Here is a 17,154-nt window from a genome sequence, read left to right on the forward strand (position 1 = left end):
TCTATGCTCCATGACAGGGTCACTTCTGCCCTTCTCCAACAGCCACCACTCGCAGCGGGGCCTCCCGCCGGCAGCGAACCCGCTCCCCCTGACCCCATGGGGACCTGGGGGACCCACGGCAGACCCCGCCCTCCTCGATCCAGAGCGGAAGTGCCGTCAGAGGAAGGCCGGCCGCCCGCCCGCCCTCAGCGGAGGAAGGACGGGCTGTAAGATGGCGGCGGCGGAGGAGCGGCTCCTGTCGGAGGGGGAAGGCGGCGCCCCGGGCTCGGCGCGGCTCTCCCCGCCCCCGCTCTCGCAGTCTCCCGAGGCCCCGGCGCCTTTGGAGCAGCCGCCTCAGAGCAACACGCTGATGGGGCTGCCCATCGTGGCCATCGAGAGCATCCTCAGCTTCCTGTCCTACGACGAGACGAGCCAGCTCCGCCTGGTAGGGGCTGGGGAGGGGAGGGAAAGCGGGCGAGGGGCCGTGCCGCGGCCAGCCCGGGGCCGCTGGAGCGGGAACAGCGCCGGGGAGGAGGTGGGAGGGCGGTTGGGCCGGGCCGGGGCTTCTCCCTTCTGCCCTCCCCACGCCTCCCGTACGGGCGTGCAGGTGTGCGCCGTGCCCGCGTTCCTAGCGGAGCCCTGCCGCCTCTTAACGCCTTTGATCCCGCTCGTGCTCTGTGTAGCAGCGCGGGGCTGCCGGAGACCTAAGAGCCCGAGTACAGGAGGCGGCGAGACCGCTGCTCCGAGGACACTACCCCGTATCTAGAAAGAAATGCGGGGCGAGAAAGGAAGACTAAAGCCTTCTCTGCCCAAGAGGCTGCCCGCTGCTCCCAGCCGTGCTAACGGATCTAATAAAAGATACGAGCTCCACCTGCAAACTTAATTGTGCCCCAAAAAGCTCGGAGGTCAGCAAAGAGATCAGAATTTATCAGTCTTCAACTGCCTGTCTCAGGAGCCTCGTGTAAACTGTGCCATTATATGACAGGCTGCGATCTTGCTCAATTTTGTATGAGATCACGTATGGAATAATAGTGAGGGAATTAATACACAGCTTATGTAACCCTCAGTCAACTTGCCCGTGCCGTTTCTAGTTTAAGAGCTCATTAGCTTAAACCAGATAGTATTACACGTGTATTTCTGCAGAGAATTGGACTGCTTTTGTCCCAGATCAGCAACCTGATTCTAAACTGGAAGCTCTTTAAGCAGAAGCTCTGCTTTTATTCACACTGCACAAAACACACCGTACAATCTAACTCAGGAGGCAGTGAGGCCCTGGCACTGCCTAGAGAAGCTGTGGTGCCCCATCCCTGGAGGCACTGCAGGCCAGGTTGGATGAGGCCCTGGGCAGCCTGAACTGGGGTGGGGGCAGCCCTGCCCACAGCTGGGGGTTGGAACTGTGGGAGGGCTTCAAAGTCCCATCCAACCCAAACTGGTCTCTGATACGATACTTAATATTTCTAGCATGCTGTCAGTCCTGTAATACCCTCGGAGTTTTGCCTCTTCTGTGAGAGTGGAGAATGTATGTGTGGGGGAAAAAAATATAGTATGACCTTTTTGGATTGCAGCCTCTAGAGTTCGGATAAAGGGAAGTACATGTACTGTGTTTGGGTGTGCTTGGTGTCTCTATTGCCATGTTCCATTCCCGTTGCATTCTATAAGTGGTAGCTGTGGGAACTGTCACTAGGCAGTAGGAGGGTTTTTTTCTTCCTCCAAGGCTGTTAGTTTTGTAAACAGTGCTTTGTCAGCAGTGAAATTCAGAATAGGTGAGGTGGTGTAAGGACTAAAAGAACTGCTTAACTCTCCGTGTTTCTTAAGAAGTGAAACACCTCTCTTATGTAACACGGGCCCATTTTTTCCAGAAGACTATTGCTTTGAGCCATCTCAAGAACAGCAAAAACAAAAGTGGATAATATCAGTAGAGATGCACATATGAGGAATAATAACTAGATGTAAATCGAGGGAAACTACTCATAGAATCATGAAGGCAGGAAAAGAGGCTTAAGATCTTCTCATCAATATTCAGCATGAACCTCCCGTGGTGCTCCACACCCTTCACTGGTTCTGTTGGCCCAAGGTTCCCATTGCCCTTGGATGGTGCCAGTGGGACTGCATGCCATGGGCACTGGGGAAATTGATGCTTCCCTGTTTTTTGAGTAACTGACAGCCCAAACCCTTAATTTTCATTGCATTCCTTATGGTACCCATAAGCACACAAGGTGAGAAAGAACACGGAAAGCACACTTGTCTTGTTTAACCAGCACTGATGTCAAGAATCACTGCCCTTCTGCTCTGATCTAGTCAAAACCACATATACTCGAATAGCTGGATCCCCTCAATTGCTATGCAAAACTAAAGGTGTTATTTTGGGAATTCACTGGAGACTGAAACAGAGGTGAGGAGACTGGACGGAACTCCAGACAATATTGATGGAGAATGATGGTATCCTTCCAAAATAACATGGTTTAGACATAAGTTCATAATGGAAATTCATCACTGTCAGGTTTGTAAGGGCAGATAACTTCAGAATTACACTTTTGTGCATTGCACAAGCACACAGCAAACTTCTCTGAGAACTTACTTGAGCTGCTTCTCTTAATGTGTTTCATAATGAGTAACATTCTGCTAAGGATACGTTGCGGGACCAAATTAATTGAACGGCAGTGATTAAATTCCTTAGGTCTTGTGCTCATTAAAAGTGTGCTCTTAAACAGCCTCATTATCCCATGGAATGCCACATTCTAAGGATTAAAGCACCTTGGGGAAGGCAGGACATCAATTGGCCTAAACAAAGCAGTACACACACTGACAAAAAGCATGGATTCTCTAAACTGATAGCTTTGAATGCTGGGGGAGGGGGAGGGAACAATCTTTTTCTCCCTCCCTAAGAAGCCTTAAATTGTGAATAGGGAAATGGCAAAGCAGGAATGAAAACCTGGAGCTGTTTTCCAGGAACAAGTCATTTCACTTAATTATGCCTTATGTGTGTGATGCTGTATTCACTTAATTGGAGCCTGCACTTTCCTGAATAAAATGGAGTAAAATTGAGCCAATACTGCTTTCTGAAATCACTTGGAATTTTACTGCTAGATGTATATGTTTAACATCTATTAAACGTGGTAACATCTGCATCTGGAAGAAACAAGTCTTCATTTTGGGATGCAATGATGTGACGTTTAAAATGGTGAGTGGTGCTCCTAGTGAAGGGTGGTTAGTTTGGAGCGTGGATGTTACATAACAGTTTACAAAAGCGGTGTCACAAAGTTTGGTCAGTTGTCCTAAAACAGTAGGACGGGCTTGTGCTGTTCTAAGGTCTCTTTCCAGATGCAGTCAGCCAAGAAGATGGGAGCTGAACACTTCTGAACTGGGGTAACAATGACATTCTTAGTCTGAGCTTGGAAATGCATTTCCATTCAGGCTGTTACCACAGTAAACACGACTGCAAACAAACAGTCCCATGATGAAAAGCAATCAGTTAATAAATGCCTTCCACGAACACTCTGAAGATAAGATTACCTTGGATTCAGTCACACATCAGAAGTGTCTGCAGTAACTTTGCACCAGTGTTCTGCAGAGCGCAAATAAGGACAGCTCAGCTTTAATCTTCCCACAGTTTCAATAAATCTGTATTTACAGGCATTTCTATTTTAAGGCTTGCTGAAGTCATCAGCATTTTGTCACTTATTCTTCAACCTGGAAAGGCATTATGAAATACAGTGTCCATGGAGCCTCTATTGATCTTAAAAAAGAACACACAATGAATCTAAACACTTGGAATATATTTTTACCTCCAGTTTTGATACTGGTCATCTGTTAGTGAAGTTGGGAAGAATTAACGTGCTTGAAGGAAGGGAAGCTGGCAGCCCACTAGCAGATTGAGTTGATTTGTTTACAGTGAAGTGGAAAATTCTCTCTTCTGTTGGATCTGTTACTGTATAGGTGTCACCATGCTAAGCAGCAGCCACCTTTTGCATTTCATGTGGTCTCGGAACAACTTTCTAACACTGAAATTTGAACACAGACTTCTAGTTGGGCTGGCATTTGAGTGAACTTGGGCTGATGTAGCTTTATGATTAGAGTAAGGTAATAGCCACAAAACTTGGCAGGTATGAGCAAGTTTGAACTTCTGGCTTTCTTACAGTCTACTGAGATAGGAAGTATCAGGAACTGTCATGGACCAATATGAGCACTGAAAATGGTGATAATGCTACTTTATGCGTGACTGCTGATAATGCAGTCTGTAAGAGACATATTGTTCTTGTAACTTGGGGTGCCATGTTTTTAAATGGTATCATCAGGAACCAGCTGAGAACTAAGAGGTGACTGCTTAAATACGCTGCAGACAAACACTTTTGGTTTCTAATGGTATCAGTTTAGTGTTTGGGTTCTAGACTGCTTGTTGTCACAAACACGGACAACGTCCAGAAACCGGGGCAAATGAGTAAGATTAGACAATCTTTATGTTTAAAAATCCAGAGCAGTTCTTATTATTTGTTACAGCCTTTAGGATATGGGAGGTATTTTTGCCACCAGATGTCAGTATAAACATGATGAAAATTTCTCTTTGTGCTTCTCCACTGGTTTTCCCTAACAATGTATCCGGGATTTTGGAGTTCTTTCCTTGTTTGCTTTTCTCCTGCTGAATAAGTGTATAGTTAACATAGCCCTTGTGGAAGTGTGACTTTCTGTTTCAGGGGTTTGGTAGCATTAGAGCAGGTATTAATGGCATTACTCCCTACCACTGTGAAAGAAAACAGCTGTTGGTATCCAGTGCAACCAGCAAGTGAATCTGTTAAACAGAGAATACTTTTATATGAAAAGGAATCTTGCTTCTTGTGCACTGTAGTGCATAATTCTTTAATTTGAATTGCCTGTTTTCCTAAAGAACTCTAAGCATTGAAGGAAAAACATCATTTCTTGTTTCTGAGGCATCTTTTTGAGACAAAAAAATACTGACTTTCAAGAGTCAGAGAAGACCAAGGTTGGAAAAGACCTCCAAGACCATCTGCCAGAGTGACTGGATGACAACAGGGTTTTTCAACTTCTGTTATCGTTAGAGGGAAACTATGTCTGCTTATGTATGAGTGCAGTTCAGCCTACTGTCTCTTGTTAAGCAGAATCAGGGGACTTGCTTGTGAAGTGTGTGGAATGTAGCACTCCTTCATCATCAGTGTTAGAGATGGCAATGCCTTAAGCTGCTCTGCAGTTTCTGTGTCTTGAAATTCAAGAAAAACTGCTAAGGGAATCTTGTGCTACTCAGCAAGCATGTGTAAGATAATAGTAAAAGTGGCTTGTGACGTTATTTGATACTTAAGAGATTTGTTTTGTTTTACTTAAATACAGGTTTGTAAACGAATGGACTTGGTTTGTCAACGAATGTTAAATCAGGGATTTCTAAAAGTGGAAAGATACCACAACTTGTGTCAAAAGCAAGTTAAAGCTCAGCTTCCAAGGTATGTACCAGCTAAAATTGTAGTTCATCTTCAGTGTGCTAGATTCTTTTCAGCGTTATATGGAAAGGGAGATTCTTGCTGGCTAATTTGGTTTACATATCTTGAAAATTTGAATATCTTTTGTTTTTCCCCCAAAAAGCATTATAACCTAAGATCTAATTACAAAAGAATGGTGTGGATGAATGTATTTTGTATTATACTGTACTAGGAGCTGGAATATTGGAAATTGCCATTGGTGTTCTGAACAGATAAAGAAGAGTCCTGTGTTGTTCAGCCATTCTGGCAAATCCAGAAGGGGCTCTTAGGAGTGAATAAATGCCATTGCTCTTCTAGACAAACTGATGATTTGTCTATGGCTCTGCTTGGTTCCTCAGTGCCAAGGATTAAATTAGGAAAGGGTGGAGGCTTGACATGTGAGCTCTCATTACTAGGAGCTTAAGGTTCTCTCAAAAGCAATGTCTTTTCTCCTCTCTCCAGTGTATAAGTACAGTTGCTGCTGCCGTATCCTATCAGATTTCCAAGTCAGAGTGAAGAAACTAAATGCTACTTACTGCTGAGATCATTTGCCAGAAGGTTGTACCTCAGCTCGAACTTTGTAGCAAGCAGTAATGCTATAATAAATCTGTGTGTTGCATTGAAATACTAAATGCAGGAATATGGGAGGATAAAAATAACCACCCTGACTCATTGTCTGCTACTAGCCAGGACTGAAAGCCTGTTTTTAGAGTCCCAAATGAGTTTATGGGTAACAAAAGATGTAATTATTTAGAAAAAAAAATTGCCTTCAGAAAGTGTGCTATGCTATTATGAGCTGATATCTAATCTCTGCCATTTTTTGTCCATAAACAGAACAAATGTAGTGTTATGCTTTCAAACCTCTAAATTGTTTTAAGGATTATATTAACTTAAGAGATAGTTGCAGTTTTATTTTGTGGGCTCGGTGTTAAATTACTGTATGTAAATCACTTAATGGTCTGTCTCCTAGACGAGAGTCCGAAAGAAGAAACCATTCGTTAGCTCGTCATGCAGACATCCTTGCTGCTGTAGAAACAAGACTCTCTTTGTTAAATATGACTTTCATGAAGTACGTGGATTCCAATCTCTGTTGCTTCATACCTGGAAAGGTAAAATGTAGGCTATTTATGTGAATGTGTATGTTTTAAGAAAACATGACTGTGTAACTTCAAGAGCATTTGTTCCAGCTGCCCCAGATTATGTAATGTATACGCATACTGATTGAGATACTTAGAACAAGCAAGTTAATGCTCCTCTGTAACAGGCAGCGTGAAATGAATGAACCAGAATATATCTAAATACTATTTAAAATTTAATATCTACTTTCCCTCAGGATTTTTCCAACACAGGATGTGTAGGGTTTAACTCTGAATTGTAACTGTACAAAATAGCTGGAGTCCAGGTCATCAGAAGATACAGCAGAAGACTTCAAGTTCTTTTCATACGGGTTTGAATGCTTCAAGTTAACTGAAGTGAGATGTATATAGTATGTGGAAACACCTTTCAATGTTGCTACGGATGAGGTATTTCTGTATATTAGGTGGAGTAAGCTTTATGTTGTAGGCAAACTTTGTTCAATGTTATTGCTACTAAACAGTTCTGGTATTTCAGACTGCTACCCCAGCATAAGGTATAAATTAAGCAAGAGAGATGTATGTCAGCGATGGAACTGTTTCATAATCTCTGAAAACAGAGGTATAGAGGGGAATGGACAAAATCACCATCTGAGAAAGCGACTCAGATATAGTTTAGAATCAAAACAAGATCTGTGACCATTAGCCTAACATTCTGCTGTTCATGGGCAGAAAAGTGGGTTCTCTAGGATGAATGCAGAAGTTAGCTGTTGGATTGAGATGAAGCATGGCAGGCATTTCTGCATTCAGTTGAGCAGGTTGGCTGTCAGCATGAAATAGTTTATATCTTGAAGAAGTAACTTGATTTCCATATACTTTTATTGCCTTGATACTAAATTAATCTAAATTACTATAGTTTAATATACTTAGGTTTATTAAATTTATATTGTTTTTATATTTATATCTAATTTAAAATACAATGTAATATAACAAAGTCAAATGCATGTAATGCAGTGATACTCATGTGCTGAATAGAATACCTAAAAGAAATGTTGCCTTACTTTTCCTGAGGGATAGGTGAAAAGGCGATGCTGAAGCTAGGCCTGGGGTGTGTAGGAGTTGTGCAAACAAGTTTGGCAGCCATTTTCCTTCTGGGCAATGGGTCATAAAGATGTTATTTGTATTCATGTGTAACAGCTAGAAGAGATTTTATTTACCTGCTTACTTGGTATACGAGCTTGATAACCACTGCTGCTCTCTCACAGCGGTCATCAGTTCACCAGAAAGTCAGGCTTAGGTCAGGCCTATTCAAGGCTCAGCCTGTGGTTTCTCCCCACCTGCCCTGTTTCAACAGAACTTTTTTGTCTGAATGAAGCTGCTGAAGAACCTTCAGGAAATGAATGTGTTAAAATATGTGAATCCTGGTTTGAGGTTCAGCGTATTGTGTTAAGGGTTCTTAACACTGCAGAGTGAAGTGCCACTGCAAGACTTTATGTTGAGGATAGCAAAAGAATGCATTGTGGATGTTGTTGCTGACGGGACATAATGAGGATAAAATTAGAGAAAGAAGCCTTTGGGAGCTTGCTGTGAGCTGGGATGCTTTGGTGACATCTAGCTTTTGCAGCTTTTCAGCTAAGCTTCCTTTATGAAAACACAAGGCGCAGCCCTGTTGATTCTAAGCTCTTAAGGCCCATATCCTTCAGGAGAGTCTTGAGCCATTCTTAATCATGTGCAAAATACCTGGCTTGGTAGTTTCTGTGGTAAGAAACCTATATTGGCCTGCTCAGACTTTAATCCATAGATGAGTGAGGCACCTTTCATCTCTGTAGTCCTGCTAAACAAAAGGCTGCTTTTCAAGCCTGTTAAGAGGGTGCTTATGCTCTCTGCCAGTCCTGGATTGGTATTTCATAAATTAATACATTTTGGGTGTAATCCAAATTTGTAATATTTTGAGTGGGAGCAAGTGAATTCATCTAAATATTTACAGCTCTTCAGACTGACATAACAGTAATTCTTGTTATTCCATTCCTATGTTGCGTGTGTCTCATGACTGGCTGTTGGAATGACGGCTTAGCTATATGGCTTCCATCTTGGTTCTCCAAAAAGAAACGATGGTGCTTTACTGAGCGCATAAAATGCCAGTGTGGATGCAGCAAAACAATCTCACACAGATGTTATTTCATGAGTTTCAATAGAACTGTGATCCATCAAGTGAACGGTTTGTCTGGTATATCGCAAACAGTACTCCATTTCCAAATGCCAATAAAGAACTAACACACAGAGTGATGTGCAAGAGCAATAGTTGTGTAGTGAAAGCCTCTGATGTGCCAATGCTTTTAGAATGATCTGAAATAATCTTGTTTTTATCAGGAAAATCCTAATTCTTCTTAAATGTTTTAGGTAATAGATGAAATTTACCGTGTGCTAAGGTATGTAAACTCTACAAGAGCTCCTCAGAGAGCTCATGAAGTTCTTCAAGAACTAAGGGACATTTCTTCCATGGCTATGGAATATTTTGATGAGAAGATTGTTCCAATTCTGAAAAGGAAGCTTCCTGGGTCAGATGTATCAGGACGTCTGATAGGAGCTGCCCCAGGTATTAATTCCGATGTATAGTTAAGTGGGTTTTTTTTTGTTGAATTTTATTCTTTTATTTTTTAAAAAGTCAGAGCGCTGTCTTTTTAAAGCTCCCTCCTTTCAATAAGTGAGCTTTATCACATAAGAATTAATGATACTTGTTTCTTAAGAATGCCAACCGTGAAATTCATTTGCTTTGTAATTTAAGGAGGCTTTGTATTGGCAAAAGAACGGTCACTTGAATGTATGTTATAATTATGCATAGTGTGTATCCATTAAACAAACGCTTTTGTGCCACCAATGAATGAGACTTTATCGTTGCACTTGGTTGAAATTTGGCACATGAGATGACAACTCAAGACGCCTTTTATATTTATAAGAATCAGCAGATGAATTGGCCTAAGCTGCTGTAGTACGTAGAGAGCTAGAACACACAAGTATGTGCTTTCTTCACATTCCCAGAGCACTAAGGTATGTGTTAACAATCAAAAACTTGAGGTTAACATTGAAAAGGCAGCTAAAATAATAGTCTGTAAATAAACATACTGGTGCTTTGCATGGCCTCTCAGGCCTTCCGTAATTTATTTGAGCCAAAGTGTTAAGGCAGTTGCCTCATAGAGTGGCCAGAAGCATAGGGTTAGTAGAACTATAGTGTTTGCCCTGTACTGAACACTGCTGGAGAATTAGGGATTGCAAAATATGCTCCCTGAAAGGATAGCTAAAAAAAAAGTATTACAGCTTAACTAAAAATGATAGGCTGAACTGTAGGAGCTGCTTGTGGTTTGTTGCGTGTCCTGTCCATCCCTTTAGCTGTAAGCCTGTATTCCACCTCTTAATTCTATCTGGATATTATTATATATTATTATATATTATACCTCAGTTCTGCTCAGTCTCTAAGCTGAGGAAGCATTGCCCAAAACCATAGTTGATGTCAATCTGCTCATCAAAGCCAAGGCTTAGTGTGATGTGAGTGATCCTTTGTTGAGGGAATAGTATATCCAATGGCAACCCTTTAAGTGCTAAATAACTGGATCTTAAAGAAAAAAAGAAGATGAATGTTCAAGGCTGTTCCAGATTGTTCTGTCTTTATAGTGCTTAAAAGTTGCATTTTACTTGCACTGCATTGTAAATGGTAGAAAAAGTGATGGATACCTTTTTGTGTTAGAAAAAGTGAAAGAAATTATACAGTAGCTGTTAGTCTCCTTGATTTGCAGGAATTTTAATAAAAACAACATTCCCAAGCTCAAACTCCAGTATGATTTTAGGACTTAGGAAGAATGAGTATACATCATCATGGAAAGTAAATTCCCTTCTTCTAAAAAGTAAGTTAAACTGAAATATCTTGTTAAGCCCTGAATGAAAAACAGTTAGAATTGTAGCTGTCTATAACTGTGACAGCAGAATAAGAGTGCCCTACTGAAATACATTTAGTATAGCTATTGTGTAATGCATCTAATTTATAGCTGCAGGTTTTTGACTTCACATGTGTCACTAACTCTAGCTGATCACATGTTGTCTCTGTAATAGTTGATCTGGCTGAATGAGGGGGGGCTCATACACGGAAAATGAAAAACGAGCAGTTTTCCATGCTACTGGAAATCCAAGCATTTCAAATTGAACAGCTGAGCCCTGAAACACCACGTGCTCTTGTTAGATACTTAAAAGAACAGCGAGTCTGTTTCCATGTTCACATGACCTGCAGCCAGTACTCAGATTCGTGTTTGGGGTGCAGGACTAGGCAAAGTAGAAGAACTGGGACATGATTTGTGCTTTTGTCGAAAAGACGAGGAGTACTAACCAGCGTTTTCTCTGAAGTTCCAGGGCCTTCTGCAGCACTAACAACAATGCAGCTGTTCTCCAAGCAGAATCCTTCAAGACAGGAAGTCACCAAACTCCAGCAGCAAGTGAAAGCAAACGGTGCAGGTGTGACAGTGCTAAAGAGGGAAATCTCAGAGCTTCGCACCAAAGTGCAAGAGCAACAGAAACAACTCCAAGATCAAGATCAGAAACTGCTAGAGCAAACCCAAATCATAGGTGAACAGAATGCCCGATTGGCTGAGCTCGAACGCAAGCTGCGAGAGGTGATGGAGAGCGCAGTAGGAAGTTCTTCAGGTTCTGGTTCAAATGAACAATCTCCTAGAAAACGGAGGAAGGCGGTTGAATCCACAGACTGTCCTAGGAAATCTAAACGCCTTCGAAACAGAAAATAACTTGGGGAGTCACCGACGCCTTCAGGAGGATACACTGCTTTAGTAGCCCAAGCAGGTCTGCTCGTTCGGATACTGTGATTAGCGTCATGGTGTCACGTAGACTGCTGGCTCTTCAATACACCACTTAGACTTGAACATGAATTTTCTTTCATTGAGACTTTTCCCCTGCTTTCTGGATGGGTGGGCCTAATGCACAGGATCTTTAAGATTTGCAATAGATACATACTAACCAGACCTGCTCTGTTACCATTTTGAAAGTTTAACCTTTTTTTTTGTTTTGTTTTGTTTGTTTTTTTTGTTTTCCCTCCGTGCAGATGTGTTGAAAGTAAACTTATTTGTGTTTCTGCGTATGTTCACATGAAATCCGAAATAAATTCAGTCTTAACTGACTAAAAAGCTGAGCTTAAAAACAGATGTCCTGTTCACTTGAAGAAAAGACACGCTTTTAAAATCATGTTTTAGAGAACCTGACTTTTTTTTTTTGTTACAAGTGACCTTGTCTGGAATGTCTGAAAAGCGGTGAATAATTTTTTGGGATCTCTGTAACAAGTAAAACTGACTTCTTAAGCTACGCTATTGCCTATATATTTTTGTAAACTTACAAGGAAAGGCTTTCTGTCCAGTCTTCACATGCCCTAGTTCTAGGTCTTGGGAGCCATATTCTACATTTGCATGGATAGATGCACGTAGAGCTTAGCCTGCTAAAAGCACTCATCTGAAGTTGTCCTTCACTCTGAGTACAGACCTGTAGAGCGATGCCTTCGTTCCTCAGCCATAACTCCACACCTGCTTTCAGCACAACTGCTTTCTTACAGCAAAGTGGTCTTGCAGAGCTAGCGGCAAGAGCTTGGGAGCCAGGCTACCTGCAGGCTACTACAATACCTGCAGGTATTGTTGGCCAAAGCTGGAGAGCTGAGAAGCTGCCTATGCGTCACTTGATACATAGGCAAATATAAGAATCAGACAAACTGTCCCTATGGTAACCAAACTCAGGGGGACACCATTTGAATGAAAGGCTGTATCACAGAAAAATGTAAGCTATTTTGTGTCTATGTGTTGGGGTGGAGATTTCTCTGTAAAGCTGAGGCCAATATTCCAATCTTCTTTGTCTTGACAGGTAAATCACTTCAGACGAAGTTTTAATTTCTTTTGCACTTCTGTTTTGAGCTTGTAACTGGAAAAGCATGTCCCGCACTGTTCAATCTCCCTGCTGGCTTTAGCAACCTCAGAGTTGTATACAGTGGTTTTCTTTTCTCATCTGTATATTTTTGGAACCTTATACAAATACCATTGTCCTTGGTTTTGTTTTAATGTACTAAACTACGTAGCTTTATTGTTTGACTTATGGTTTCCTTTTTGTTTTTTTTCTTTTTTAATTATTATTTTTGGGGGGGCTTTTGGCTTAGGTGGCCCCCAGTTCAACTTGGCATGGCACTGAAAATGCAAATGCTGCTTTGTAGCTGTTCAGAACCCTGACGCTCTTACCAGAGTTTCAGATGTGGCTTTCTTTACTGACTTTGTAGCACTGACAGCTTCACATGGGGGTTGTACGTGAATCACCAACAGAGTCAGAAATCACCTGGTCAAATGTTCTGAAACTGGAGGAGAAGAGATATTTTTCCTGAAACAAGGATTTTCCTTCCGATACATTTGGGCTCGTATCAGGAGTGACACTGCAAATGCCTCATTTTTGGTAGGTGATTTTCAAATAAACCTGTTTGACGGTTTGAGGCTTTTCAGAAGGCATGTTTCTTAAGAAGAGCACCGAGCCAGTGGTACAAGGTTCTCTGGGGAAGACATTAAACTGGGAAAGGCCAGTTTGCCATTACTGGTCTTCCACCTCTCCTATTTTTTACTCCTGAAGGTCAGTGTTTTGAATCATTCTAAATGCCAGTGTGCTGGCTGTAATCCTTGTACCATTCCATACAAATTCATATGGTGGTCTTTCAGGTAGCCGAAGTCACAAACGATCCAATTACCCGATACTTGTGTTTAAACACTTCTGAACAAGCATGAACTTGTGAATTGCATTTATTGAAAAGGCTCATTAGTACATCTCTTAATATCTTTCACCTTAGTTTCTTTGTTTGCTTCTACAAGATGCAAAAGGACACTCCTCACATCACACAAGGACATTCCAGTTGATCAGCAGTGCCATTTTTTAATATGCTGGTGAACCTGTAGCCATGTGTAAACTGAGATTCAAAGAACAACAGTGTATTGTTACGTGAAACATCCTCCATGAGCGGTGCCAAGTCGGAACCTCCAGCTCAAGGAAGTATCACGTGCTGCAGGCCTGCAGGTGCATCCTGACCCTCGGCACGCCGCCAAGCACACTGCAATTGAACCAAGCCCACTCAGCTGCATGGGTAGAGGGGAGCAGTACAAGCAAGCTCTGAGAAACGCCACCAAGGATACAAGAAAAGCACACAGCCTATTTTCTTCCCACTTCCTGGGGAGGGAGAGTTCGGCACTGGATGGTCCCAAAAGGACTGGAATCCACATCAGTGGCACAGAATGTAGAAAACAGAGTGATTTAGTAGCTTAGAGAAAATAGCTGGACATTAACTTCTGTCCCTTATTAAATAAAAAAGGATGCATTTTGCAATACACAAGTTGATACCTAGGCTGAAGTAAAACAAAATTAATTTTCACTTTATAGATTTCCGTGCAAGTTTACAAGGCTTACTGTGTCAACATGGTAAAGTACAGCAATCGTTGCAATCCACGACCGTATAATCTGTGCAAGGGAGAACCTCAAACCAGTCAGACTAAGGTGTCGTTTATGATGTAACATGCATTTTATTTGCAGGCAGCTATCAGACTGTAGATTTACGACTTGTAGTAAGGGCTGGGACTGAGCAGCTCAGGGTGGAAGAAAAGTGATGGCACTGGTCTTCCATGGTTTGTTTCTGAAAATTGCTTAACACGGAGGCTGGGCTTTCCTTCTTGTTGCGCTTATTTTATAAAACCAGCAGCTTCCTTTTTATTTCATGGTTGCTTGGTGGGTTATTTTTTTTCTAAGTTCCTATGTGTAATGTATGTGGTCTCAGAAGACTCTAGAAGCTGTCTGTATGGTGAGGAAAGGGCTGTAAGCAGTCACATCCTGCTCCCCAAATGGAACAACACGCCATTTCCATGTGAGTGTGGAAATACAGAACACGAGCATCTTCCGAACAAGGCCTGATGAAAGTAATTGGTGAAAGCCCTGAAGGAAGACTGCCTGCTTAACAAAATAGATTGCTCAGATTCAAGAACTAGTTAATTCTTTCATTGCTAACACCCCTTTCATAACACATTAATCACAGAAGTGACTGATGTTTATGGGGATGTCTTTAAATAGTTTCTTCACATAAAAGTTAAGTCTGTTTTGAAACAGAAATCCAGTTGCTCTTGTTGAGACCTTCTAACAGTTAACTATGGGAAGTGCTAAGATTGCCCAGGGAATTCTCAGCACCATCAGCCTCTTGTAAATAGGGCAGCACAGCATGTAGTTAAATCAGTCTTCAGATAGGACTAGCCAATCTCTTGGTATTTCTCATGGTTTTAAGAATGTAACTGGAAAACTGCAGCATCAGACCATTCTTATGTTAATCAGTAATTTCACGTTGGAGTTCACTAGCTGTGAACTATTCTAAAGCAATTCAGTTCCATGCCTGTGGCACTTTGCACTGTATCTGGAGCAGCCTGCATGTCCTCTGCTGTGGTGGAGCTGTGCTCACTGCATCACACCTTCCTGGTTGGGCAGGGATGTGCTGCCTGCTGTGGTTTATGTGTAACCAAACAGTGCAGGATTTTTGTCCTACCCTTGTGCCATCTAATGACACACTACGTGCTGCATTTCTTGGTCTCCTAAAAGAGAAACTGTCACGTAGGAAACTTGTTAGCTTGCTGAAAACCTAATAAATCTGGATTTGTTCTATGGACTGCTTAAACCAGAGAGACTCTGTGATTAAACAGAAAAATAATAATAATAATAATAACAACACTTTCCTATTGAATATCTTTCTCATCTGCTTAAGCTTTGTTTGGCTGACACGGACTGTTTACCTTATGAATCTTTATGGAATCCTGTATTAATTTTCCCACTGAAACTTGTGGCTTCACAAACCTTCAGTGCAAGTACTCTGCCTCTGTGTACTGAGCTCTAGTACTCCTTGAGTGCTCACAGCAACCAACAGCAACCTTTCTTATCAGCAGACCCATTCATTCTTTGGCAGGATCATTCCAATGGATGAGAAGGCCTTTAGTGCCACGATGGATTGCGGTGCTAATATTTGAACTGCAAACCTAAGGGGCAATCTTCAGAAACCTTATGTACAAGGCTTAGAGTGCAGGTGAACAGCACACTTGGGATCTTGGCAGGTCTGCAGCCTGCCTCAGCACTGAGAGCACAGAGCACTGCCTGGTTTACTGTTAAGCAGGCAATGAGCAAAGAATAAGACCGAACATCCCCTGCAAGGACAAAATGCCTCAGTGAAATTCAGACATCTGTTTTACTAACCATGTTGCACCAAGCCTGACAAAGTACGGAATTCAGATTGCGTGACCAAGCAGAGAAAAGCTGTGAATTCACTTCTTTGTGCTACCTTTTTTCACTGCACATTTTAACACAGAGATTAAAAATGCATGTAACTGAAGACATTTGCTGCTCTATTTTACAGAGCTCGTGCTTTGCCCATTACTTTACACTGCTTTCAAATGGAGTTTGTATTTCCCCTGTGTTTGGCACAGTAGCAGCTCAGACTTTCAGCACCTTGTGTGTACTAACCTTGATTCGTTATTATTAATACACCTCAAGTGAGTCATTATGAGCCCTGAGATATTCATGTGACATTGACAGATAAGGTCTTGTTTTCTTTGTGATAATGTTTCCTGTTGTTTTCATGGCTGCTATGGATTTTGATTATTTTGATTTCAGTGGGTTTGCGGACAACAGAAATTCCAAGCTTAAACTTAAAAGCCATCCTGGTAAGCAAACTGTTCACAGCACTGTACGAAACAGAGATGCAGGAGCAGATTAAATTGAGTTTGGTTCGTAGAGAAGAGTTTGCCAAAACTGTTCCTAAAATAACAGAAAACATGTAGAGACCCTGGTTCAGGCATTTCGAATCACGGTTTGGTATCCTTAGGCACCTTTAGAATCACGTATTTTGGCCAGACAATGGTAAGTCCTTATAGCCACACATCCCTTACCTTTGGAGCAGAATATGTTTTGTTTACAGAACTGCTAGATTTTCTTATTATTTCTTTAATTCTCATTGTATTATTTGATCATCTTATTTACTTCAATATTTTAATGATCCAAAAATATGTCGTCACTTTGTTTATATCCTGAGTACAGCAACCAACAGCTGCTGTAACACACTGTTATTTCCACTCTCACTGCCTGAGAAAATGAGTCACAGGGGAGGGCACTGTCTGCTCCCGTACCTCTGACACACTGTCCAAACAGCCTAAAGGGGTGCAGAATCACCCAGTCACAGAACTATAGGGGTTGGAATGGACCTCTGGAGATCATCATGTCCAACCCCCTGCTACAGCCATTCCCTGCAGTAGGTCGCACAGGGAAGCAGATCTTGAATTTCATCTCCAAGAAGGAGACTCCACAACCCCTCTGGGAGCCTGTTCCAGTGCTCCCTCACACTCAGAGTGTCTGTATGGAACCTCCTATGTTCCATCTTGTACCTTTTGTCCAACCTCGCTGTCTGAAGGGAAGGTCAGGCAGGACAGGACCGTCCCATAGTGCGTAGTGCACAGCTGTTACCTCCGGCCTGCAGCACAGCCTGCCCCGTGCCCACAGGGCAGGCCGGAGAGCTGGCTGTGGTGGCAGCCGGGCCTGTGGGCCGC

The 17,154-nt window shown here is 42.2% G+C and overlaps 1 protein-coding gene across 1 annotated transcript; it reads left to right on the forward strand.

Annotated features, from left to right (window-relative positions):
- The first annotated feature begins 183 nt into the window (after positions 1-183).
- Positions 184-12,638, forward strand: FBXO28 (F-box protein 28). Its single transcript, XM_072333473.1, has 5 exons — positions 184-424; positions 5,320-5,429; positions 6,415-6,553; positions 8,918-9,113; positions 10,910-12,638. Exons 1-5 carry the CDS (start codon positions 212-214, stop codon positions 11,302-11,304), a joined length of 1,053 nt encoding a protein of 350 aa, XP_072189574.1. The 5' UTR covers positions 184-211; the 3' UTR covers positions 11,305-12,638.
- Positions 12,639-17,154: the final 4,516 nt, after the last annotated feature.

Source organism: Excalfactoria chinensis, chromosome 3 (assembly GCF_039878825.1).
Source record: "Excalfactoria chinensis isolate bCotChi1 chromosome 3, bCotChi1.hap2, whole genome shotgun sequence".
Lineage (NCBI taxonomy): Eukaryota > Metazoa > Chordata > Aves > Galliformes > Phasianidae > Excalfactoria > Excalfactoria chinensis.